Genomic DNA, 26,641 nt, shown 5'->3' on the forward strand with positions numbered 1-26,641 from the left:
GCTTGTACTTAGCGGGTTTGAGACTGTATACTCAAATGCATGTCAAGATGTTTCAACCCCGTACAGTGCGTCATTGTTTGTTGTTGGGGAGGTTATACGAGAGAGCTCACCCTAGGAAACAGAATCCTCAATTTGGGGTGATTAATAAGGGTGGTAATACTGGTCAAGGTGGACGTGGAGGTATGGCTAAAGAGAGTGGTCAGCAGGGTTTCCGCAATACTGCTAAGACGACTGAACTAGCACCTAAGAAGTTCCTGTCTCGTGAAGAGATGAGTGATCGCAGGGCCAAGGGGTTATGTTATTGGTGTGATGAGAAATTCACACCCGAGCATTACCAACAACATAAGAAAACTCAACTGTTTTCCATGGAGATGGAAGAAGGAATTGGGAGTGAACTGGATTATTTGGAGGATACAGAGTTGGATGACGAAAACTTACCTCGAGTATCATTCAATGCGTTTCTGGTATATCGGACCATAAGATAATGCAATTGAAGGGATTGTTTGGCAAGAGACCCATTTACGTGTTGTTAGACTCAAGGTCCACTCACAACTTTGTGGATCCAAAAGTAGCAGCTAAACTGGGATGTGACGTGTAGGTCTCGGGGTTGAGGCGTGTTGCAGTGGTTGATGGTCGTAAATTAGCAGTTCAAGGGAAGGTTAATGAGTTTCAATGGCGGGTCAGGAAAACTTTTTTCCAATCTGATGTTATGTTGATTCCTTTACAAGGTTGTGATACGGTATTAGGAGTTCAATGGCTAGCAACTCTTGGTCCTATTACGTGGGATTTCAAGGAGTTGGAAATGTCATTCTACTGGAAAAAAAAAAGAGAAAGGTGATGTTATATGGCATAAAGAATGGCTCTGTGAGAGATGTGAAGGCTCAAAGGTTAAGAAAAATGGATGAGGAAGATGTGCAAGTTTCTATGATTTATGTGCAGGAGACTGACGATGTTGTTGCTTCCGAAGGGTTATCATTGAGTGCTATCACTGAAGTCTTTGAGGCTAGTCCTCTAGTTGATAAGTTGGTACAGAGTTTTCCAGATGTCTTTGCTAAGCCAAAATAATTGCCACCATTTCGAAAGAACCATGACCACAAAATCCAGTTGGTGGAGGGAGCTAATCTGGTGAACCAGAGGACCTATCGGTATGCTATACATTAGAAGAATGAAATAGAGAAAAATAGTGGAGGAGATGTTGACTGGTGGAACTATCCAACCTTGTTCAAGTCCTTTTGCTTCCCCAGTGGTTCTTCTGAAGAAAAAGGATGGCATTTGGAGATTATGTGTTGATTACCGTGAATTAAATGGTGTCACTGTCAAGGACAGGTTTCCAATACCGTTGATTGAGGATTTGCTGGATGAATTTGGGGGTTCGATGGTCTTCTCTAAGATTGACTTGCGTGCAGGGTACCATCAAGTGAGGATGCAGGTCGAAGACATGCCAAAAACTGCTTTCAAAACACATGGGGGACATTATGAATACTTGGTGATGCCATTTGGCTTGACGAATGTTCCGACTACGTTCCAAAGTCTGATGAACTCGGTGTTCAAAGCTTTTCTTCGGAAGTTTGTGTTAGTGTTTTTCGATGATATTCTCATCTATAGTAGCACAATTGAAGAACATGTTCAACATTTGCGCAAAGTGTTTGAGGTGATGAGTGAAGAGAAGTTATTTGCGAAGATGAGTAAGTGTGCATTCGCAGAGGATCGAGTGGAGTATCTGGGCCATTTCATCAGTGCAAAAGGGGTTTCTACTGATCTGACCAAGATACGGGTTGTGGCTGAGTGGTCAAAACCTACCACTCTTAAACAACTACGAGGGTTCTTAGGGTTAGCTGGATACTATCGCTGTTTTGTCAGAAATTTTAGGATCATTGCCAGTCCATTACACGCTCTAACAAAGACTGATGCATTTGAATGGAATTCAGAGGCTCAGGATGCTTTTGACAGTTTAAAGGAGGCTCTTTGTGTTGCTCCGATGTTTACCAAGATATTTGTGGTTGAGACTGATGCATGTGGGTTGGGAATTGGTGATGTTCTTATGGAGGAAGGTCATCTGGTGTCTTATATAAGCCGACAACTCAAGGGTAAGCAGTTACACTTATCTATCTACGAGAAGGAGCTGTTGGCAGTCATCTTTGTTGTCCATAAATGGTGGCACTATTTGCTTCCTGCCCATTTCATCATCTAAACGGATCAGCGGAGTTTGAAATATTTACTGGAGCAGCGTCTCAACACTCTTATTCAGCAATAGTGGTTGCCTAAATTGTTGGAATTTGATTATGAAATTCAATACAAGAAGGGAAATGAGAATTTGGTCGCAGATGCATTATCAAGGATGAAGGGTTCTGAAGCATTGCATATGGCTTTGTCAGTGGTTGAATGTGATTTATTAAAGGATATTCAGGCAGCTTATGCGATTGATGTGGAGGTACAGGGGATTATCACCATTCTTAAGGATGAACCTGATGGTAAGAAACATTATTCGTGGATGCAGGGAGTTCTTAGACGCAAGAATAAGATTGTTGTTCCGAAGGATGTGAAGATTTGTGATACTATCTTGGAGTGGTTACATTGTTTTGGTGTTGGTGGCCACTTTGGGAGGGATGCTACTTATCAACGGGTTAAAGGAGTCTTTTATTGGCAAGGTATGACGAGTGATATTCAGACCTACATTCGGAGTTGTCAGGTCTGTCAGCAATGCAAGAGTGACAATGCGGCCTCGCCAGGACTTTTGCAACCTTTACCCATTCCGGAGGCTCTTTGGAGTGAAGTATCCTTGGATTTCATAGAAAGACTTCCTCTATCAGCAAACATGTCAATGATTATGGTAGTGGTGGACAGGTTGAGCAAGGTTACTCACTTCATTACTCTGTCTCATCCTTACAGTGCTCTAACGGTTGCTCAAGCTTATTTGGATAATGTCTTTAAACATCATGGTTGTCAAACTTCTATTGTTAGTGATCGTGATGCAGTATTCACAAGTGATTTTGGAAAGAGTTCTTTGTATAAAGAATCAATCTTCCCATTGAAGTCTACTGTTAACTTCTGTTGACCTTCCAAAATCTGTCCAATCATTGATTCCATCTTGCTCTCTGAATTGGGTGGAGGGAGGGGTTGGTAAGAAGAAGAACCATAGTTCCTAGTGAACTTGTTGTTTGGATTTCCTGAGAATGAATTCTTCTGACCAAATCTTTGATTTTGATACCCAACTCCATAAACATAGTTGACATCTTCTGTAATTTCAGGCTTTGGTTCAAAAGTCTCAACATCTTCAGCAAAATGGACAGACTTCTTTACCACAAGAAGATTGTGCATTGTATCCAACTTAGCATTCACCGCAGCAAACTGATTTGGACCATTGCCTTCATGTGCTCTTTTCCGTTCTAGGTCTGCATTCTTAGTGATGTTGCTTGAGGCTAGCCTTTCTATCAACTGTTCAGCTTCATCCGGGTACCTTGTCTTGAAGTTCCCATCACTAGCTGCATCCAAAGCCATCTGATACCTCCAGTCAATACCGCTGAAAAAGATGCTAATCAACTGCACTTCTGAGAACTCATGATGCGGACAGTATCTCTGGTATGCTTTGAACCTCACCCAAGCAGTTTTGTAAGATTCAGCAGGTCCTTGTCTAAAGGTGGAGAGCTTAATCCTCAGCTCATCGGAAATTGCATCATCATAGAAGCAGTTGAGGAATGCCACCTTGGTATCAATCCAGGTCTTTAGAGATCTTGGTTTGAGTTGTCTTAGCCAATGAGAAGCTTCCCCAGCAAGAGAGTAGGGGAAGAGCTTGCAATAGAGATAATCCTCTGTGACTCCATTAGCCTTAATGCTGGTGACTATATCCTCAAAATGCTCAATGTGGTCTAGAGGCTTCTCATGCGGCAAGTTCTGAAATGGCCTTTGTCAAACAAGAGCGACGTAGGCAGGCTTCAACTCAAAATCATTCCTGGGAAATGGAGGAGGGACAATTGCAGAGCGGTTCTCATAGAACAAGTCTGGTATGTTGAAGTCCGCAAGAGTCTTGACAAGCTCTCCATTGTTATCCCTTCTGCCCTGAAGGTTCTGCTGGTCGTTACCATCCAAATCCGCACCATTCGCACCAGCTTTGGCATTGCGTCAATCGACGCCAATGTTGCGTCGGTCGATGCCGTCTTGGTTGCGTCGATCGATGCTGTCATTGTGTCGCTCGACGCCGCGTGCATCTGCCTTAACCACGACGAGTTCTTCCTGAATAACTCGTCCTTCAGCATCAAGTTTTTGGCCTTGCTCGTTGTACACATGACCCTCTTGATCCCTCAAAACTCCAGCCTCATCAGGTCTCAATATGATTGTTTTGACCATCTTTGTTGACTTGGCTGCTTTTGTGTTTTCACGCTCTAGTTGTCCTAACTCTTGGTTTGTAAGCTTAACAACTGGACCAGTAGGATTTTTCCTGGTGCTAGGCTTAGGCATGTACCTGAAACACACAAGAGAAAGAAACAAAAGCGTGTGAGTAAAATAAGAAAAGAAAAAATTTAGACAAAATCAAAGACTTTAATCTAATGGTGAATCAAAAGAGCCCCGGCAACGGCGCCAAAATTTGATATGCTTAAATTTACCTTAGAGCTACTCTCTCAAATTAAGAGATCAATTGTAGTACTTAGGGATCAAATCCACAAAGACTTCAGATTCACACAATAGATTTAATAATCTTTTAATTATGTTAAACCAAAATATTGTAATTAAATTGCAAGATTAAACAGAAAATAAAAGAGATGTAAATTCAGATGGATTTAACGTTAGGCCTAGGGAAATTCTCAGGAAATCATGGAAATTAGATCAATTAATTAAACAAGCAGGATTCAACAATTAAGCATTGTTCTTGAACTCTAAACACAACTGTAAAATAATCAGTTCTCACTGTAAATATTATCTAAATTTAAAACCAGAAAATCCAAATCTCTTTGTAAAATTCTAGGTTTAAAATCAGCAATAAAATCAAGTTTAGATAAGTTCACAAAATCAATAATTCAAATCTCTTTGTAAAAAGTAATTTTGCCCACCAAAGGTTTTTATCAGGAAAATCAATTATATTCTCATATCAATCAATAATCCTAAGATCTAAATCCAGATGACTAATCAAAGATCTAGCATTAAAAACAACCTATGGTGAAGAACAAGAAAGATAATGAATCCAAACAATTAATCAATCTAACAATCCAAGAAATCTCTAATGAGAAATCCTAAACCTAACAAGCAGATCTACTCAGACATAATCAATGAATAAATTGCATTAAGAGATTAAAATAAGTAGAAAAGGAGTTCTGAATCTTCTCTCGAAGGAGTTTTGATTCTTCTCTCCAAAAACTCTCTAAAATCTCTCAGGATTTTCTCTCAAAAGTTGCAGGAAAAATAAAGCTTGATAAAAAATAACTTAGGTCTTAACAATGACCATAAAAAACCTAAATATATTCTAAAACACGTCTTGGGCCTTAATTGCAAATAAGGGAAACTTGGGCAAATTTTGTAAATCTTCTAAAGCTTGTGGAGAAAACTTTCGATTCGGCTTTTGGGCACTGCATCGATCGATGCTTAATGGTGCATCGACCGATGCATACTCTTGAACTCGTCTCCGACCTTCGTTGATCAGCCTCAATGCTTGATTATGCTCCAAATATTCCTATTTAGCTCCATTATGCTCCCATCCATGCTAAATCCTATAAAGACTCAAAAGATTCTAAAAATACCAAAAAGACTCTATAAATAAGACTTATATCATGGCTAAAGACACCTAAAAACCATGATATATCAGTTAACAGACATGGTCAGGCTGCATCAAAAGTTTTGGTTCAGTGGGTTGGTCAACCAGTGGAGGAGGCTACTTGGGAGTTTATGTTCGACTTGAAGCGAAAGTTCCCTGATTTTGAGGCTTGAGACCCTTGTGGACAAAGCTCTGCAAAGGCGGGAGATATGATACAGATAGATATTTTGCAGAGTCCACACGTGCGGTTCCCACGTGATAGTTTATGTGGTACAATTCTTCAACACGTGGTTGGCTGGAAGCAAGAGGCCGTTGGAGGATCTTAGCTGTTTATATGAGCACTTGTTAGCTCGTTTTCAATCTTATCGAATAATCTTATAAACAATTCTTTAAAACTTGTTCTTGGGTTCGTCGGGTTTCTCTCGTCTTGAGAGTCGGCAAGGTGATCCTCCGTGTTTTATGAACATCGAGTGGTTACGTTAATGGAAACTAAGTGTTGATCGTTTTTCAATTGATTGTGCAGTTTATTGTATTAGGGTGGGTGAAGACCTAGCTCTAGAAATCGACAAAATGGAGGCTCTCCCCAAAGCGTGTGGGTGAAGTTACACTTAAACGAGTCCTCCTAGGCCTACGAGTCCGGGTATTCGGGTCGGTTTTGGGGTAATCTGGTTTTCGGGTTTTTGTAATTGTCAATTGGATCGATTTCGAATTTTTTTGGGATATTAATCTCTCTGGCCCCTGCATCTAAATTTCCATTCTATTTAGCCCCCTAATAAAGAAAATATATTTAAATGTTTATTTTTATTCAGATAATTAGTAAAAGACTAATAAATTTAGGATTTTTAACATATTTACAGATCCAACCTTATTTTGGATCTAAACCCATATTTTTCAGATATCCAAATCAATTTCGGATCTTAAATCCCCAAATCTTTGACAAAACCCTTATTTTTTATTCTTTTTTTCTTCTCGTCTTTCTTCTTCTCCCACTCTAGTCGACAGTTGCAGAGGAAAATCAATCTCGTTACATCTTATTCTTCTCTTCTTCTCTCGATACTCTTTTATCTACTTCTTATCTTTTTTGACGTCTGTTTCTCTCAATCCCCTTTCTTCTTTTCTTTGGAGAAATCCGCCGTGAGAAATCAAAATTTGCCGTTCGTTTCCTCTCAGCTGCCAGTCATTATAAGTCATTCTCTTTGTTTCTATCTTTTGATATCTAATTCGACTAATTGTTGGGTTTAGTTCTCTGAATTGTGTGAAAAGGATTTAAATTTTGTGAGTTTTGAGTTTGGGAAATGTGTTTGTGAAATGAAACATTTTATTTCTTATAATTATGTAGATAGATAATGAGATTATGTGAGTTTGTGTTCAGTTTGTGAGTTTCCGTTCGGATTGAGTTTGTGAGATTGTGTGAGTTTGAGTTTGTTTTTTTGTTTGGATTGTGTGAGTTTATCTCTTTGCTTTAGATAATGAGATTGTGTGAGTTTATCTCTTTCCTTTAGATAATGAGATTGTGTGAGTTCATCTAGATAATGAGATTGCTTTTGAAAGTTTGATATTGAATTTATTGTTGGAGGGTTTAATGCAAGAGGTAGTGAAAGCTCACCAGAATCCAAAAGACTAAAGCTATTGGAGATACCAGGTGAAAATTTTAGTGGATGGTGTCGTTGAAGATCAAGTAGGAAAATCTGCTTTGGTGATGATAAAGGAAAACAGGAAGCTCCGAGAGAGAAGAGGATGCTCCGTCCATCAAAGTTCATCACTACTCCTTTCACAGCTGGGAGAAAAAAATTATCTTTGTTTGTGTATTTTAAAAATCAGATGTGAATTTGGATATTTGTATTTTGTGTTTATGCAATTGGTATTTAGGTGCAACTGGTATTTTTAGGGACAACTATGTTCTTGGGTTATTTAACAAATGAAATATTTTGGTACAACTGAGTAAATCCAGTTGCAACTATGTCTTCGAAGAAATAGTTATCTAATTTGAAAATTATTTTGGTACAACTAAGTAAATCTAAGTACAAATATGTATTTTGTGTTTAATCTTTTACGCCGTCAAAAGACCAGATTGTGACATCTGGCGATGTCAAAATACTGACATGTGTAAAAATATTTTTTTCCCAGCAAAAAGTCATATAGTTGTTCAGTTGTACAAAAATGAACATAGTTGTTCTTTGTTCTAAAAACCACAAAAATTAGTTGTTCTTTACTCTAAATCAAATTGTTTTAGTTGTATTTATGTTATGACGTAATCAGAATACATTTACTATGTTATCTTGTATTTAAATGTTTGAAACCACCATTATTTCTTGATTTTCATAATTTGTGGTTGTTATATACAAAGTAACTTTAAAAAACTAAGGTTGTTTATGTAAGAATTTGGATTTCTATGATTTAGAATTATTTTTTACATGTGAAGTAGATCTATATGTTAAAATTGTGTGGTTGTTATATACAATGTAATCTTAAAAGACTAAGTTTTTATATTTTGGTTCTAAGTTTTCTAATTTAATAAAATTCTGCAAATTAAGCAAGACAATATAATATAGTAGTTGTACCAGTTGTATTTAGTTGTACATAGACAAAACAAATCAAATTTGTACAAATACCACAATGAAATTAATTAGAGTTGTACCTGTTAAAACTTAGTTGTATGAAACATAACAGATAAGTTTCACAGACAAATACAAACACAAACACTATAATTTCTAAAATTATCATAATGAGAGCAATCAAATATATAATTTGGTATTTCCTTATAGTTCAGGAATGAAAAAGGGAAAGTAACTAACTCTTAAATTTTTTATAGGCTCATCTACCCTTATCTTACTACATATCTTCTTCTCAACCAACTTATCATATGATACATCACTAGTGATGTCTTCATAAGAAAAGAATACACTTCCTTATCTTCTTTTGAAATCCATCGTATATTTTCTCTGATACTTGAATAGTATCATCCATCATAATGAAAGTGTATGACTAAAGTATTTTCATTGTCAACTGCAAAAGAAAGATAAAGAAAATGGTCTCTAATTTTATATTTTTCGTAGCATTCCATAAATATAGTTGTACTCATTTGTCTCAGTTGCACCAAATTTTTGTATTAGTAGTTTTCTACGTAGTTGTATCCAGTAGTCCTAGTTGTCCCATATCTGCAATTTCCAAATTTTTCTACAAATGTCGCATTTTTTTTTGGATTAATGAGAGAGGAGAGAGAATGTTTATTATATTGGTTATTTTTATTTCTTTTTTAAGATTTAGATTTATAATATAATATAAGAAGGGTAGGGTGGGATTTTTATAATATTGAAAAAGAAATGAGTAGTGAGAATAAGTGGGGGTTTTTCAAATTGGATTTGAACTAAAAGGGGCCAGAAAGATTAAAATCTGTTTTTTCGGTTACTGGATTTCATCCGAATTTAACCGAGTTTATAGATGTTTCCGGTTAAAATCGGTTAACCTTGTCTTCTTCTATCACAGTAACCTTGTCGTCTGCAAGTTTCCCGTAATAAAACAAGCTTTCACAAACCAGTCTAGTATATAGAAACTAAAGATGACAAAATTACAACTACACAAGAAAGTAAGAATCTTTCCATAGTTTCCAAAATCCATGAAAGTAAACTTATTCACAGAAATCAATTGTTGCTAGTTCAGGAAACAAAAGAAAAAACCCTAAATTCCCAAAATCTGATTGATGAAGAAAGAGAGAGAGAAAATAAAACTTTGAAATGTGTTATCCTATAACGGGTCGGGCCGGGCCGGGCCTGGCCCAAGAATTTAAACCTTCCGGCTTACGCAGTGAGGACTCTGCTTTCGTTTCCTAGATCTGAAAATGGTGGAGCCATCAGCCATGTGAATGTGATCGCTTCCCAAGCTTACACAACCAAAAAGCTCTCTTGCTTCTTTCTTTGCATCTCTCAGAGCCAACTTTTATTCACAAAAGAAGATGGGTTCTTCACAATCTGCGCTAATTGAAGAAGAAGAGGAAACTGACAATGAAGAAGAAGAAGAAGATGAGGAAGAGGAGGAAGACGATCATGGCAGATCATCAAACACAAGAGAATTAGACAATCTCCTAGTTAAAAAAGTACTCGAACAAGAGCCTGAGATGTTACCATGTCACGCCTCAGCTTCACCGCTTTCACCACAGCTATCATCTCTCGGTACTCCACGGCTTGGACCTTCGATTAAGGTTTGGGATCCTTACAACGTCCTCTCCCCTCCGCCGCCTATCTTCTCGCGAATCGCGTCTGGTGACGAAGATCGTTCCGTGACGGAGGTTTATCTCATTAGCCATGGTGAGTGTGATCTCAATTTGAGACCTGATTTGGTTGGTGGGAGATGTCATGTTGCTGCGCTTACTCCTAACGGTAAACGCCAAGCTAGGGCTCTTGCTGTTTTCTTTAAATCTCAGGGTGTTCGATTCACTTCTGTTTACTCTTCGCCTTTGGATCGAGCTAGATCCATGGCTGTTTCGGTTTGTCAGGTAAAAGTTTCTCAAGTCTCTCTCCTCTTGGATCTTAAGCTTTTTTGATAGAATTGGTTAGCTGATGCTGAAGAAGAAACTTCCATTTATAGGAATCCATTGAAACCACTAGATTGAATTAGAGAAATGATACTATGAATGTCCACTATATACAAAGAACACTGTCCATGTTTAGTAACTATATTTACCAATGCTTTGGCGTTGAGCCTCTTTAGTGATGGTTTGTTTCGATTGTGTTCGTTAATGGTGAGCTTATCTTGTTCATCGTTGAGTGAGGGTGCACGATTCTTTCTTTCTTTGTTTAGTCTTCAATAACTGTAACTTTTAGTCACACTCTAAAGATTCTTAGTCTCTCCTCTTGGATCTAAGCTTTGAAGAAATATGTAAAAAGTGTGAGTTAGAGTAGCTGTACTATGTTGCCTATTTTGTGTGAGTTTCGAGCTTTGATCTGAGAAAATCTCTTGGGGACGAATTTGATAGAATTGGTTAGCTTTTTTTTTGTTTTTTTTGGTCAAAAAATTGGTTAGCTAATACTGAAGAAATTTCACTAATTCGGAATCCTGAATTCATTGAAACTACTAGATGGAACTATAGAAATGATATTATGAATGTTAACTATATACGAAGACTGAGGTCTTCAACACTGTCTTTGTTTAGCATATTTACCAATGCTTCGGCGTGGAGCGTCTTAGTGATGGTTGGTTTCATATTATTGTGTTGTTAGTCTTTGCTGTAACTATAACTTAGTCACACTCTAAAGAGCATATTATATCTCAAGTTGATAAGTGTTTAGATTCATACATCAATGGATCCTCTAGTGAAAGAAATGAGTTTGAAAGTGGTTACTGAATTGGACGGATTTTGTTTTTTTTTGCAGGAAATGAGTTTTCCAGAGGAGCATGTACAATCCTCAGATGCTATTATCGAGATGAGTCTTGGGGATTGGGAAGGTTGCAATCAATTAGAGATATATGGTCCGGAAACCTTGAGTTTGATTGAAAGATGCCAGCCTGATTTCACGGCCCCATCTGGAGAATCACTCAGGCAAGTAGAGTTTCGAATGGTTCAGTTTCTAAACGGGACAGTCTCAGGAGTTGCAGAGAAGCTCAGGTCAGATTTTTCTTCTACTATGAATCACAATGAAACTCATGAGCGTGATGGTTCGTCTTCACTTCCCTCGACCAACTGGGACTTGCTTCACAAACATCGTCCGAGTCTTACAAGGAAGAAATCTGGTAAAAGCAGACTTCAAGTAATGACCAATCACGAGCCTGACGATGGATCCCCAAGGGAAGAAGTTAATCACAATCACAATGACCTAAGTGATTCCTCTTCCCTAATCTCAAATTGCATCGGGGTTTTCACGCATTCTTTGCCTATAAAGTGTCTTCTAACCGGAATCCTCGGTTGCAGTCCGGTAATGAATCATAAGATCTGTGTAGAAGACTCTTCAGTGACAGTGTTACAGCATTCTTGGAGAAACGGGTGGCAGATCAAACGAATGAATGATACTGCTCATCTTAGATTGTTGTAGCTTTTATTTACCGATAAATTATTTGGGAAAACGAGGATTCATATATGTATACACCACGAATCTGCAGAAGATCAAGAACAAATGTTTTTGCAGATGACGACATGCCACGACCTCTTTGTAATGTTTTGTTTGTGAAAGGAGCAAAAAAAAAAAAGATAACAAATAGGATTCATTGGTTTTGATCTTTGTTGTTGTTTTGGTTGTGGTTGATTCTTTATATTTGCAAGCTTATTGTATTCGCAAGCGCCCGCCCGGATTGTTGTATAATAGAATATATTAATTAATTTAAATTTATTTGATAATCATATAAAAAACTTAACAAATTAATTTAAATGTCACTAACATTTTTGACACTTTTATTTATTCAAATCATACAATATCAAAATATATAACTTATTTAAATATAATCATACATACATTATACATATCTCTTAAAGTTATTTATTTTTTATTGTTCAACTTTGATAATACTTTTTATTAGTATTTTTAAGCATTTGAGGTAATAAAATATTATTAATAATAAAAACAAAATTTTACTATGTGATTTAAATATATAATTTAAGTTTTTCATATAAACTAACACATAACCTAAAGTATTTAATAATTAAAAGCTAAACTATTTTGAAAGTAAAAAAATACATATTTCCTATAAAATTATATGAAGTGCACTCAAAGTTTTAAAATACGGTAAAGAAAACTTTTTTATATTCCCCTTAATTTAAGAATCTTAAATTAAGATATATTGCTAGGTTTAGTTATAATTTTTAATTCTTGTAATTAAAATCTAGATAGAAAATAAAAAATCAATTTCTTTTTTTTATATAGAAAATCTTTAAAGTGCATATTTGGATTAAATAAAAAAATAGTGATTTTTATATCATTATATGTTGAATCACAAACTGAATATAATGATTATTATTCTAAAATAAATGTATTACAATTTTGTTGGATGTAAGTGAGAGTTAAGAAAAATTGATTTGATAATTATATTACAATTTTTTTATATTCCCCTTAATTTAATTTATATTGCTAGGATTAGTTTCAATCTTTCATCCTTGTAGTAAAAGCTAGAAAGAAAATAAATACCAAATTGCTTTTTTTATATAGCAAAATCCTTAAAGTGCATATTTGAATTAAATTTAAAAATTATGACTTTTATATAATTATATGTTGAATCACATACGAAATATAATGATGAGTATTCTAAAATATATTTATTACAATTTTGTTGGAGGTAAGAGAGAGGTAAAAAAAATTGATTTGATAATTATATTACAAAAATTTCCTTCATGAGAACATTTCAAATTTTAAGAATAAAATAAATATACATGAATTTGTAAGAACTAATCAAACATCTAAAGTAAAGACTTAAGATGTTTTCTTTAGCTTGATTCCCTTATTATGAGATGGTTATAACCAAAATATTATTATGGTCATCAAAAATTTATTATACATATTAGAATACATATGTATTCTAAATCAAAATAATATAAGAAAACAAAGAAGAAAAGGAGAAGTACATAAAACAAAGAAACAATAAAATTCAAAACAATGTAAAATATATAGTAAACAAAAAATATAATCAAACTCTTATTTGGGTTTGCAAGAACATTATAAAAAAACAAAGAAAATATTTAGGATTTGGGATATGGTGGAGGAGGATGTGAGAATGGTTATTTATAGGATAAAAAGTGATGGAAGTTACATTTCTAAAATAATTAAATTAGAAAAAGTTACAATTATAATTAATAGTGTGTTTAAATGAAAATGAATGGAGGAGAAAAAGTCAATTCACAATTTATGTAATTTCAGTTATAATTCAGTAGTAAAAAATGAATTTAAAGTATGCATTAATGTATATAATAAAATGTCTTGGCTAATTAAAAATGAATATTAAATTTTTAAAATTAAATGTCAAATGGACCAATAAAAGGAATAGGAATATCTAATTCTCAAATAAACTTGATTTTTTTTTGTTAAAACCAACATATGTGCATTTAAATCTAACTATGGAAATTTAAAAAATAAATATAAATAGATTAGAAAGGCAAGAAATATAAAAGAAATATTTTATTTTTTTATATGAATTAAATAAAAATTGTAAACCATGTTAAATATATATAATACTTTCTAAATTAAAATGTATAATCAAACTTTTATAACACATATGAAATATAACAACATTTGATATTGGTGGGAGAGGAGGAGATTTTATTTTCAATTATAATTTTATTTTAATGTGTGAGTTAAATGTATTGTATTAATTGGTCTTAAATATTGTTTAAAACAATAAAATAATTAGAAGTTAATAAAACCTTTAGAAAATATTAAATAAAAATCAATCAATAAGGAGAGATCAAAATCTTACTTTTATGTATATGATTATTAGCCAAAAAAAATAACTAATTTGAGACAAAAAGAATGAATGATGCCTCCGAGTAAAAAAGCTCTGTTCTCTTCCGTCTCTCGTCTTCTCCACACGGAGAGATACACAGAGAGACAAAACCTAACGACTCTGTTCAACAGATATGTTGACAAAACAGATGTCTTCTCATGGAACTCTGTCATCGCTGACCTCGCTCGTAGCGGTGACTCTGCTGAAGCTCTTCGTGCTTTTTCCTCAATGCGAAAGCTTTCTCTTTACCCAACTCGCTCTAGCTTTCCTTGCACCATTAAAGCATGTTCGTCTCTTCTTGATATTTTCTCCGGCAAGCAGACTCATCAGCAAGCTTTTGTCTTCGGGTATCAATCAGACATCTTCGTGTCTTCGGCTTTGATTGTTATGTATTCCACTTGTGGTCAATTGAAAGATGCACGGAAGGTGTTCGACGAAATTCCTAGTAGAAAAATTGTCTCTTGGACATCGATGATTCGAGGGTATGATCTTAACGGTAATGCCATTGATGCTGTTTCTCTTTTCAAGGATCTATTGGTCGAAGAAAATGATGGAGATCATGAGGGTGACGATGCAATGTTTCTTGATTCTATGGGTATGGTTTCAGTCATCTCGGCTTGTTCTCGTGTTGCTGCTAAGGGTTTAACCGAATCAATTCATAGCTTCGTGATAAAAAGAGGGTTTGATAGAGGGGTGAGTGTTGGTAATACTCTATTGGATGCTTATGCTAAGGGTGGAGAAGGAGGTGTAGCTGTGGCGAGAAATATCTTTGATCAGATTGTGGATAAGGATCGTGTTTCGTATAATTCGATCATGGGTGTGTATGCTCAGAGTGGGATGCCTAATGAGGCATTCGAAGTTTTTCGTAGACTGGTAGAAGATAAAGTTGTGACCTTTAACTCCATTACACTATCTACTGTCTTGTTGGCGGTTTCACATTCAGGTGCTCTGCGTATTGGCAAGTGTATACATGATCAGGTCAGTTGAAATATCTGTTCTGCATTCCAATTTTGACCTCTTCTTGTCATGATTGACAAGTATTTTTTATGTATCGATGACTGTGACTAATTTGTAAAGATATAATGTGAATATGCAGGTGATAAGGATGGGTCTTGAGGATGATGTGATAATCGGGACATCATTAATTGATATGTATTGCAAATGCGGAAGAGTTGAGACGGCAAGAAAAGTATTTGATCGAATGAAATACAAGAATGTTAGGTCTTGGACCGCCATGATTGCTGGATATGGAATGCATGGCCACGCGGCTAAAGCGTTAGAGTTATTCCCTGCTATGATCGATTCAGGGGTTAGACCAAATTACATTACTTTTGTATCCGTATTAGCTGCTTGCAGTCATGCGGGTCTTCATGTCGAAGGCTGGCGCTGGTTTAACGCAATGAAAGGAAGATTCGACGTGGAGCCGGGTTTAGAACACTACGGTTGTATGGTTGATCTTCTAGGTAGAGCAGGGTTTCTTCAGAAAGCTTATGATTTGATTCAGACAATGAAGATGAAGCCGGACTCTATCATCTGGAGCTCACTTCTTGCAGGTTGTAGAATTCACAAGAATGTGGAGCTCGCAGAGATATCCGTGGCGCGTTTGTTTGAATTGGACTCTTCGAACTGTGGTTATTACATGCTGCTTTCGCATATATATGCTGATGCAGGGCGTTGGAAAGATGTTGAGAGGGTGAGGATGATAATGAAGAATCGAGGATTGGTGAAACCGCCGGGTTTTAGTCTGCTTGAGTTGAATGGTGAGGTTCATGTGTTTTTGATCGGAGACGAAGAGCATCCTGAGCACGAAAAGATTTACGGGTTTTTAGCAGAACTGAACAGGAAGCTGTTGGAGGCAGGTTACGTATCGAACACGGCATCTGTATGCCATGATGTTGATGAGGAAGAGAAAGAGATGACACTGAGAGTTCACAGCGAGAAACTAGCGATTGCTTTTGGGATCATGAACACTGTTCCCGGCTCGACGGTTAGTGTGGTTAAGAATCTCAGAGTTTGCAGCGATTGTCATAACGTGATCAAGTTGATTTCGAAGATTGTTGATAGAGAGTTTGTGGTTAGAGATGCGAAACGGTTTCACCATTTCAAAGATGGGTTTTGTTCTTGTGGAGATTATTGGTGATTTGATTAGATATTATAATTCCGTTGGATTTTCGAATTAGGTGAGTAACTCTCATTGAATTTCTATCTCTTAGCTGTCAGAAACACCTGCAACGATTTTGCAATTCTTTTAGGTTTCCGTTAACCAATAATCTCTTAAAAAGTGGTACTCAAGTACAAAAGAATGATATGGACTACAGTCCAGTTGATACGACAAAATAACAACGTAGGTGTCAACATCTTGCTATATTATTAAAAAAACCAAGGTGATGTGTTGTGCCAAGCTCGTGTAGTTCGTCTGGTCTGCGAAAGCACTCTGAGTGCTAAGTGTGACGAGATCGATTCTCGAGCAGGGCATAGAGAAAGAGATCTTAAGAGCATCATTAGTGGAGAGTACTCTTATAGAAAGAGATCTTTAAGAAGAAGAAACCAACACTCATAAAACATATGAGGTATTATTAAATATCTCTTTTCACTATCCTAAAAAGCAATTTTAAAATTCTTATCTTATTTTTTTTTAATATTTGAACAAATTGATTAAGCTTCTTCTTAGGATTTATTATATAAAGTTCGATGACAAAATTACTAATTAACGAGATCGTGACACATATCAAATATATTGATAAGATGTTGACACGTGTCAAAAATTAATATGTCAATTATTTGATTTTTACTATTTTACTATTCTACGTGAATTATGCACGTTTCTATTTGTTGTAGTTGCAATATTTAGACTAATATTATTCTACGTGATATTGGCCACAAATTATTTGATTTTTACTATTCTAGGTGATATTGGCCACGCTTTCTAGAAACAAAAAAAATTAAAAAAAAAATTACCTATCTCTATAAGGAAATTGAACATATGTCTTATTATATAAAGATGTCTACTAAGTGATATCCCATATCAAATCAAAACCTTGAGTACAATAAAAAATCATGAACACCAAAAAGACAGTTACAAACCATGAGATATTAGAAAACCAAGCTAGCAAAAGAAAACGGGGTATCATGAATGATGATCAGATTGCTATGATGGAAAAGATACTTACAGATGAACCTCATATAAAGCTGGATGTGTCAAATATATTGATTAGATGTTGACACATGTCAATTTTTTTTTATAAACGTAAGACAGCTAATTATATTTACAGAATTTTACATGTTTATATTTTAAAACATTTATGTCCCTAAAACAAAAAGGAAATCTAACAAAACTTATTATCTAAAGCTTGATGTCAAAGTTACTCATTAACAAGATTGTGACATGTGTCAAATATATTGATTAGATGTTGACACATGTCAATTTTTTTTTTTTAAACGTAGTAGGACAGCTAATTATATTTACATAATTTTACATGTTTATATTTTAAAATATTTATTTTCCTAAATCAAAAAGGAAAACTAACAAAATCAATATATTTTCCATTGTATGCTAATTATATTATATGTGGTTTCTCAATAACTTTGACAAGTGTAAGCAGAAACTTAATTTATTAAGCATGTACATTAATCAATAAATAATGAGTAACAAAGTTAAAAAGAATAACATAAGTTATTCAACATAATTTTATTCGGATATAAATTGTATTTATCGTTGTAAGTAAATTTTTATTGTAAGTAAGTACACAAAACCTTGAAAGAATAAATAAATTAAAAAATAATTCAATACATGATTTGTATAAGTATAGTTTTACATGTTTTATTTTAAAGTTTTAATGCATGTAGTAATATGATAAACCTGAAAGAAAATAGAAAAATGTGTTTGTAAGAATGAATTTTTGGTTAATTGATTAAAATTGACGAAAGTATTACTTATGAAATTATGACATATAGAAGGATAATATTTTGGATATTTTTGGATTTCCAAAAGTTTTGTGGATGTTAACTAATTTTTTTACTGATTAATTTTATTGTTAAATTTAAAATACTAACCAATATACATATTATCTCATATGTGCTCATATTATTTTTGTTATTAAAACTTTTAACTAATCCATGAAGAAGTGAATTATGGTTTTACGATGAAATATATAGTTAAATGTGATTACTAAGTTGAATGTCTAACATGAAATTTATTTTAGATTACATAGATTAAAGTTTTCAAATATTACTATGTATCAATTAAAAAAAATCATTCAAAAATATTAGTAATTTTTAATGTTTAATTTTATAATTTTAACACATGTATTTTTGTAATGCATATGTCAAAACATAAGATAATTTGAAAAAAAATTATAAATTATAAATCTTCAGTTATTGAAAATTTCTCTGTATCTTTATATATGTTTTTATTTTATAAATTTTACTCATTAAAATTGATTATAACATGAGGTAAAATTAGTACTTATGAGATAACGACATAAAAAATATATCTTAAATAATGTTTATTGAGTTTTTTTTTGCAAGTTATATTTTGTTAATTTTTATTTATATTTTCTGTTCTTACTAAGATATAGATTTGATATGATGTATTAATTGTGTTTGATATAAAATATTTATTTCTATGCATTAAGATGAAATGTGTAATTAAACTTAAAATATTGTCTATTATGATGGTATAGATATTTAAATGGTACTTCTTGTCCTATAAGAGTTTTTGGGTAAAAGAACAAAGATTAATAAACAAAAAATATTATGTCATTTATAAAACTTCTACCAATTGTTATATTAATAAAAATGGTATATAAAAATTTGAGAAAATATTATAAAACTCTTATATAATGGAATTGAAAGAGTATTAAATGAAATATGAGAGGTTCATATTCAATATTAAAATGTTACAAGATAAAATCTAAAAACATGTATGTTACTACTTAACTATTCTCAATAAATTTTTTAATTTTTACCCGCGTAATAACACGGGCCTTATCTAGTTCTTTCTAAATTAATTCGTTAATTAATATAATATAAGTAAAAATTTAAAAATTATCATAATAGATCAAATAAATAGCTAAATTATTTGTTTACTTGTTTGTCAACTAAATTACTAAATAAAAACATATTTGGGATACTAAATTATAACTCATAACGTTTTATTTTTGGATAGAGCGCTATTATATGTGTAATGTGGTAAGTCATATATTTTAATATTTGCAATTATATAGTTATAAATAATATGAATCATGATATTATTTTTTCAAAAATTATAAATCTATCACTCAAAATTGTTATGTTATCCACTTGAGAACAACCGTTTCGTGAAACTCTCTCTTCTCTCTTGACTAGTTATGGTTTTTATTGCCGAAATAGGTTTAGTGATGTAACACTAATAAAATTTCTTCAATTTTTTTTGTAGTGAGTTTTGCTATTCGATGTGGCTTTGTGGCTTCAATTTCTTGCGAATTTGAAGTTGGTGATGATGTCATTGGTTTCTTGGAGGTAATTGCTTGAGGCTTGGAGAGTTGGGGATTTAACTGCCGGATCAAAGCAGTGCATTTTTATTAAAACATTTAAAACAAAAATTATTCACACATAGATGCAAATTCGGATCTAGTTTTATAGTACAATTTTTTCTCTTAACCGAGACACACTCTATAAAGTTTATTGTATTGATTTCCTTTTTTATTTTTAATTTATTAGAATTATTGAAGCGAAACCAAATTTGTAATCTCTTTTCCAAAACCTGTAGAATGCGACAAAGCCAATTCACATAATGTTAAACAGAATCACAAAAAAACATCATCTTCTTTTATAGAAAAATTAATGGAAAAATCATCAGCAACTACTCGTGTTAAAGTTTGTCCACCATTTTTTTCCTCCGTCGTTCATCAAAACGAACTCCAAAGAGTTAGATCTCGACGTTCGCGGCTTCCCCATTGCTCACCCTCTGGCAAGTTATTATGGTCATGGATGTTTGTAGTTATTGAATTTTGGTTTTTGATTTTTAGATTTAGATTTTTAAAAAAAAAATTGGTTAGATTTCAATTTCTTTATAACTAAACAACATTCAAGCTTATAAAGAAATTGATCAAAACTAGAGTCCAATTTTACAGACAAACTGAATTTATATAAGACTTACAACATAATGGTAAATTTAGTATTTAAAATTAAAACTTTTGTTTTGATTAGACTTTTAAATAAAATTATTATGAAGTTGTGCAAAATCACAAGCTATTTTAAGGATATGTGATTCAAGATTTATTTCTTTATGTTTTATGTAGTGTTGGTCACGCGTGTTCAAAATTTAACAAGGTTTCCCCCGGTTCCAGAAGATTAGTCTTTGGGCCTAGAAAGCTTTAAGGATCACTCCTGAATTATTTAAAAAAAAAAAAAAACAAATATGAAAGTTAATTATAACACTGCAAAATAGTGATAAAAATTTAAGTTTTAATGTATTATTTTGAACTGAAGCCCGTTTGAAAGTACGTAATTGTTTGAGTCGTGATCTTGCCTATACTAGATTAAGGGTATAGCTCCACCTCATGATGGAGTTTCTTTTTTGCGTGAACTCGTAGCTCTCTTGGTTTGAGGGTATAGCTCCACCTCATGATTTGGTTTCTTTAGAAAAAAAATATTTATAATAGTTATATATTTATGATGGTTATAATATTGTAAAATTAACAAAAACCATAAAAAGAAAGCTATATATATCTTCATATATATTATTTTTTTCTGTCGGGCAAGGATTAATATATTAAAGCGCCGACACAAAATTACATTTATTCATCAAAATACACACCTTCATGACTCCCATATTACAGTATATAGCTATATATGATCTTCATATAAACTATAATAATGTAAATATTTAAATACTTTTGAAGATATGAAAATGCATCTAATCCTTATACATATAAGGAGATAAGATATATGATCACCATTAAGAATTATCACGAGCCCCATCAATTGATCCCTCTAGTAGAAGTCATCGAGAGAGATATTCTCAACGGAGCCCAAACCCTCAAATGATCCGAAATCGGAGTAATAATTATTAGCAGTCGTCGTACTTCCACCCAAATAATCGAGTGGGGTGTCGTTGGAGGTCAAAGCCGTCGTGTCGTAGACAAAAGACGCTGTGTTTGTGGTGATATCATCGATGACGGGGTAATAGTACGAAGATTTGTTGTTGTTGCTGTTGCTGCTTTGGTGATTAAAGTCTTGGATGAGAAGATCATTAACCACGGTGTTTTCGATCTTCGTTAAGTTTGTGTAAACGTCGTCCTCTTCAACCATGGTTACGTCTTCTTCTCCTTCTTCTTCAGAAGCCTTTCTTGCTTGTATAACCTAAAATTAAAATAAATAAATAATACCGGGCATAACATGTTGTAACTCGTTTTGCAGTTAAAGTTTTGATACTTTTTTCATTTTTTTTAGTAGCGTGTAACGTACGTAATTGTTTGAGTCGAGATTTTGGTAAACCATGATGAAGTCACCTAGCTGCAAACCATGAGCGTTCACAAAGTCGCCTGGAAATACAACCGAGAGCGATCCAATATTTTAAAACAATCATGGATTCGATTGTTTATATTCGTGATTTAAGTATAAAAAAATCCTGGGTTATAAGTAAGTTTACCTGTGTTTTCAAGCACGTACATTCTGCTATTGTTGTTCGGCCAGTACCTAATGATCACAACATTAGGGGCAAGACTCAAACATCTAATTTCCTTTAAAGATCCCATTTATATTAGGTTGGTCTTATATGAAATGATGAACATATATACACACCATCATAGAGACAAACTGTAAGCTCCTAGCTATTAGTAAAGATAAATAGATTAAACAAACAAAAAGTTGTAAGATCTTAAGATCGACATGGATAAGTTAATACTTTCAAAATGATCGATCTACCAAGTATTCACTTATCCATATAGATCACCGTACCAGATCAAATACAGCATATGCTCCATTATAGATTCATACTAACCAAATTTGAAATGTTTTGCTAACCAAAATTTGTAACTGAATAGTTGATATAACTATATAACCTATGCTTTATTATCACCTAACAAATTAGGAGTAACTATATTGGTCATATATGAATTGAAGTACCTGTACTTGAAGGTCCAAACGTGACGACCGTCCAAATCTTCCATCCTTAGAGGAATCCCTTCCTTACATTCCAGTGCCGGCAAGTGAGCCTCCGCAGCTTTCTACATGGATCATCATTAGTTATCATTATGATCATCAGCATCTTCATCAACACTATCATGATGATTATATATATAATCAAAGATCACCTTGGGGAGTATCATACGGCGGAGGGAGCTGACGTCACTGTTCTTGAGTTCTTTTTGGAAGAGGAATCTTAGCTTTCCCGGGTCAATTTTCTGACATCATTACAAAACATACATTGAATCTTTTTAATAAAACCAATGAAACAGAAATATTACAAAACACTAAAATCTTTTTCTTATTTGGATTTTCACACAGATCTTATAAAAATAAAACTAAGAGTTTTGTTTTGTTTCGAATTAATAAAGTTTAAAGAAAAAAAAAAAAAGACTGATGAGCTTACACGTGCGGGGCGAGGAGTTGGCACGTGGGAGGAAAGAGGCATAAGAGGAGGAAAAGAGAGAAGCTTAAAGGAAGAAGAAGATCGTCTCTGTCTTGGCATCCTTCTCTTCTTCGAGTTAACACCAAGAAGAGGCACAGACGCCGATAACCCTTGATGATGATCATGACCCGAACCGGATCCAAGCCCATGATGATGATCAACACTTGCCATTAAAGGAGAGGCCTTGGTTTCCACATTTTCATTAGCCATCATTTTTCACTCTCAATTGGTTAACACTGCCTAGTAAAAAGGAAGTGTGGAAGGAAACAGTTATCTGTGTGAAGGGAAAAGGAACAAATGGTCGATCACTTTGGGTTTCAGTGATAGAGATAGAGAGAGAGAGAGAGGATAGAGAGAAGAGAGAAGAGAGAGAGAGTCTGTGTTTGTGTTGTGTTGTGTGTTGTGCAGATCGAAGCAGCCCTTAATATGGACGCTGGGCAATCAGAGATTTGGGTTTACCAAATTTTTTTTTTGATTTTTTTACTATTTATGGTAAGGAAGTGACATTTGTATAACCTACATTCATGAATCTAGGGTTTTCGAATAGTAGATTTTTCACAATCTTAAGAAGATTATAGATGATAGTAACGTAACGAGATCTAAAGGTCACTAAATTAATAAAAACACTCAACCATAGTTTAACAAGATAGGTTAGGTTAAAGATTTGGAACCAAGAGCAAAGGGACGAGTGGAAGGTGCATGGTGAACATGTGTTGCAAAAGTTCTGTTTCTCCCTTTTTTCCAGAATTCAATGGCGTCTTCTTCTCTCTCTCTCTTCTACCACATTAAACTCTCGTTTTTGTTAAAGTCAATTTACTCTCTCATTACTTACTGGTCAACATGTGATTTGTGCATACGCATAGATTCTACCACTTTTTTTAGGGGGAAAAGAAAATTTAAAGGCTTTTTTCCTTCTAAAAGAGTGAGGCAATACATGTTTTGCAAGAAAAGGATTCATTGTACCTTCGATTACTTGACTTAGGTTGAAATAGCTAATTTGTCTCATAGCTTCACTAGAATATCAAACTCCATACGAAATCGTTACTTGTGATTCTCAATTAGTAACGTACCCCCTAAAAGAAAAAAGAAAAACGCACGCCCTTAAACAGGATAACATGAAAGGTGGTAGAGGAGGATCACAACATATTAATTAAAGTTCAAAAAGACAAGAAGATCTAAAAACATATTATAATCACATCATATAAAGCATTATAACGAAACATAAATTCCAATTTTGTAAAACTTGTACATCCAGTTATATATAACAATGTACGTAGATTGATACATTAATCAAACATATTATATGATGTGATTCTAATACAGTATGTTTTTTTCTTTTGTCTTTTTGAACTTTAATTAATATGTTGTGATCCTGCTCTTCCACCTTTCATTTTTTCCTGTTTAAGGGCGTACATTGTATATGTATGATGAATTTTATCTTACAACTATAATGGGTAGATTTTTCACACAAAAAAAGAACCCTATAATGGTAATTCATGATTTTTGAATGAAAGCTAGTCAAGCAATATTAACAACTAATGGTAAATTCATTTAACTTTATTTTTTAAAGTGCATAAAAAAAGGAGAGAAAGATTCACTCATTAGATTTAGAGAATGGTTTCCACTTGTCCATGCATTTTTTCATTAAAACACAAAAGACGTATAGTTAGTAAATCAAAAATATAATTTATTTTAAAATAAACGATCATTTTATTCTTCTTTAAAATATTAGTTCTATACAATTTAAAATAATGAAATTTCAACTCATAAGGCCCTAACTATTGATTATATATGTGTATATATATATATACTCAAAAATCTATCTTATTTAATTATATCAGAAGGTAATTAAGGCGTTACTAATTGAAATCTATATATATATATATATATCAACATATAAATTGAGATATTGAAAAGTTATGCACCAAGTTAAAAAACTACAGAACTGCTTTCTTAATTCGTACGTTAATCAATTATTCTATGAATAATGCGACATATAAATTGTACATGTTAGTAAAATAACAAAAATATAGATTGCTAATTTGATCATAGACTAATAATTTAGTCGGCCAAAAATATGTAAGAATATTTTTTGATTCTATACTTTTGGTATGGTGTTATATGAAGAAAGTTTGAGTGATTAAATACAGATTAGTTAAACTGGGCAAAAAAAAAGATTTTCTATATTAAGTTAAAAGAGATTACGACATGCCATTTGTCAATGTTTAAATGTTTCTATTTATGGACAAGTGGCATGTAATCTAATCTGTTCACACTTAATGATATCATCTTCTTCTTTTTTTTGTTCCTTACCCACTTTAATTTTTTTGTTTTTTTTTCTTGAAACTAAACATATATTAAATGTCTGTATTCTAGTTAATCGAAGCATAAACTATAGTAGTTCGTCGACCAATATACGTATGTTTCTAGATGTGGTACGTGATTCTTGTGTGTTAGTTACAATGACTCACTGAGAAGAAGATGCATAGACAAGTGGCAACGATTCTCTAAATTTACTGACAAAATTCTTCTCTTTTATTTTCTTACGCACTTAAATTAACTCAAAGATCAATTCTAATCATGAATTTAATTTGGCCAATATTTTTTTTGTACTAGCTTTATTCATGATTATGATACTGCCAAAATGAACACATAATCGCAATCAAATTCAAAAGAAAAATTAAATTATTTGCTAATTAATAGTATATGAAATAGTGGTATATATACAAATATACTTGACTACTATATACATGTGTCTTTGAAAAGAGAAGTATTATATTTATTTTTATATCATATATGCACATACTCATTAACATTCATAAGATGTTTATAACGATGATGAGAAGATTTTTTAAAAATTATAGATTAAGACCATAAAATGTAACAAATTACAAGATTATAACTTATATGTGCATGGATCTTATAAAAGTAGTGATTTACGACACACAAAAAAAAAAAAAAAAAAAAAAAAAANAATAGAATAGAATGAATCATTTTTTTTTGTTTTCCGCAGAATAGAATGAATCATAAAATTAGTAAACTGTAAAGGAATCTATTTGAGTACCTTAAATTGTACATCGTAATAAAAAAATATTAATCTGTTATAAGTAGTAAAGTAGAAAAGATCTCTAGACAACATCAAATTAATTATATCTATATTTTAAAATAGTATAAGTATACATTCGTTCATATATACTATTGTAAATTATTCAATTTACATAAAATAAATATAAAAATAGTTTTTTGAATATGCATTAAAAAATGCAATTAATTGATTTTTATGGATCTGAAAAACTAAAATTTTAATCTTTTACTTTCAAATTTATCTTTTAGAAAAGTTATGTAATATTACAAAAGAAATTTCTTGGACACCAAAACCAAACATAAATAGTTAGTGCATAAATAAATAGGAAATTTGTGCTTAGTGCATAAATAAATAGAAAACTTGTGGGTGTTTTAGTACTAAATTATATATATATATATATATATATATATATATATAAATCAAATTAGAGATAATTAATGAAATCTCTCACCGAATTAGTTAATTATTTTCTCACCAAAATCACGAACACATGTTATATAAAAATGTTGATAAAATAATATAGTTATAATTGTTGATATTTTCATTTTTTTCTAAATTTCTTCTAAAACTATGAATTTAGTATTTAATAACATTTTTAGTTCCAACAAAATTTCTGGTTTATTTTTCTTTAAGCTTTATATTGGATGATTTTTCTCTTGCATATATGTTGCTTGAAGATTTACCTTCGTCTTTAATCTTTAATGTTATTTATGTGTTATTTATATTGTTTTTCAAATATTAATTTCAACTATAATGTTATAGTATTATATTTTTAATT

At 32.8% G+C, this 26,641-nt stretch overlaps 3 protein-coding genes across 3 annotated transcripts; 2 read left to right on the plus strand and 1 right to left on the minus strand.

Moving 5' to 3' along the window:
- LOC104779896 lies at window positions 9,575-12,001 on the plus strand. The gene is made up of 2 exons (XM_010504319.2): window positions 9,575-10,235; window positions 11,113-12,001. Exons 1-2 carry the CDS (start codon window positions 9,696-9,698, stop codon window positions 11,767-11,769), a joined length of 1,197 nt encoding a protein of 398 aa, XP_010502621.1. The 5' UTR covers window positions 9,575-9,695; the 3' UTR covers window positions 11,770-12,001.
- Window positions 14,182-16,363, plus strand: LOC104779897 (pentatricopeptide repeat-containing protein At3g26782, mitochondrial-like). The gene is made up of 2 exons (XM_010504320.2): window positions 14,182-15,142; window positions 15,261-16,363. Exons 1-2 carry the CDS (start codon window positions 14,195-14,197, stop codon window positions 16,302-16,304), a joined length of 1,992 nt encoding a protein of 663 aa, XP_010502622.1. The 5' UTR covers window positions 14,182-14,194; the 3' UTR covers window positions 16,305-16,363.
- Window positions 20,911-25,744, minus strand: LOC104779898 (B3 domain-containing transcription factor FUS3-like). The gene is made up of 7 exons (XM_019244547.1): window positions 23,742-25,744; window positions 22,740-23,052; window positions 22,462-22,551; window positions 22,274-22,374; window positions 21,798-21,844; window positions 21,614-21,690; window positions 20,911-21,508 (listed from the first exon to the last, which is right to left on the minus strand). The coding sequence occupies exons 2-7, from the start codon at window positions 22,989-22,991 to the stop codon at window positions 21,140-21,142; spliced, it is 936 nt and encodes a 311-aa protein (XP_019100092.1). The 5' UTR covers window positions 22,992-23,052; window positions 23,742-25,744; the 3' UTR covers window positions 20,911-21,139.

Source organism: Camelina sativa, chromosome 4, assembly GCF_000633955.1.
Source record: "Camelina sativa cultivar DH55 chromosome 4, Cs, whole genome shotgun sequence".
NCBI classification, from domain to species: domain Eukaryota; kingdom Viridiplantae; phylum Streptophyta; class Magnoliopsida; order Brassicales; family Brassicaceae; genus Camelina; species Camelina sativa.

Bases quoted from the DNA above. Each gene is read 5' to 3' on its own strand.
- LOC104779896 (XM_010504319.2), top strand. From the start codon at position 9,696: ATGGGTTCTTCACAATCTGCGCTAATTGAAGAAGAAGAGGAAACTGAC. The intron at 10,236-11,112 runs GTAAAAGTTTCT...TTTTTTTTGCAG, and splicing joins TGGCTGTTTCGGTTTGTCAG to GAAATGAGTTTTCCAGAGGA.
- LOC104779897 (XM_010504320.2), top strand. From the start codon at position 14,195: ATGATGCCTCCGAGTAAAAAAGCTCTGTTCTCTTCCGTCTCTCGTCTT. The intron at 15,143-15,260 runs GTCAGTTGAAAT...GTGAATATGCAG, and splicing joins GCAAGTGTATACATGATCAG to GTGATAAGGATGGGTCTTGA.
- LOC104779898 (XM_019244547.1), bottom strand. From the start codon at position 22,991: ATGATGGCTAATGAAAATGTGGAAACCAAGGCCTCTCCTTTAATGGCA. The intron at 21,845-22,273 runs GTACTTCAATTC...TGTGATCATTAG, and splicing joins GTTTGGACCTTCAAGTACAG to GTACTGGCCGAACAACAATA. The intron at 21,509-21,613 runs GTACGTTACACG...TTTTAATTTTAG, and splicing joins ATCTCGACTCAAACAATTAC to GTTATACAAGCAAGAAAGGC.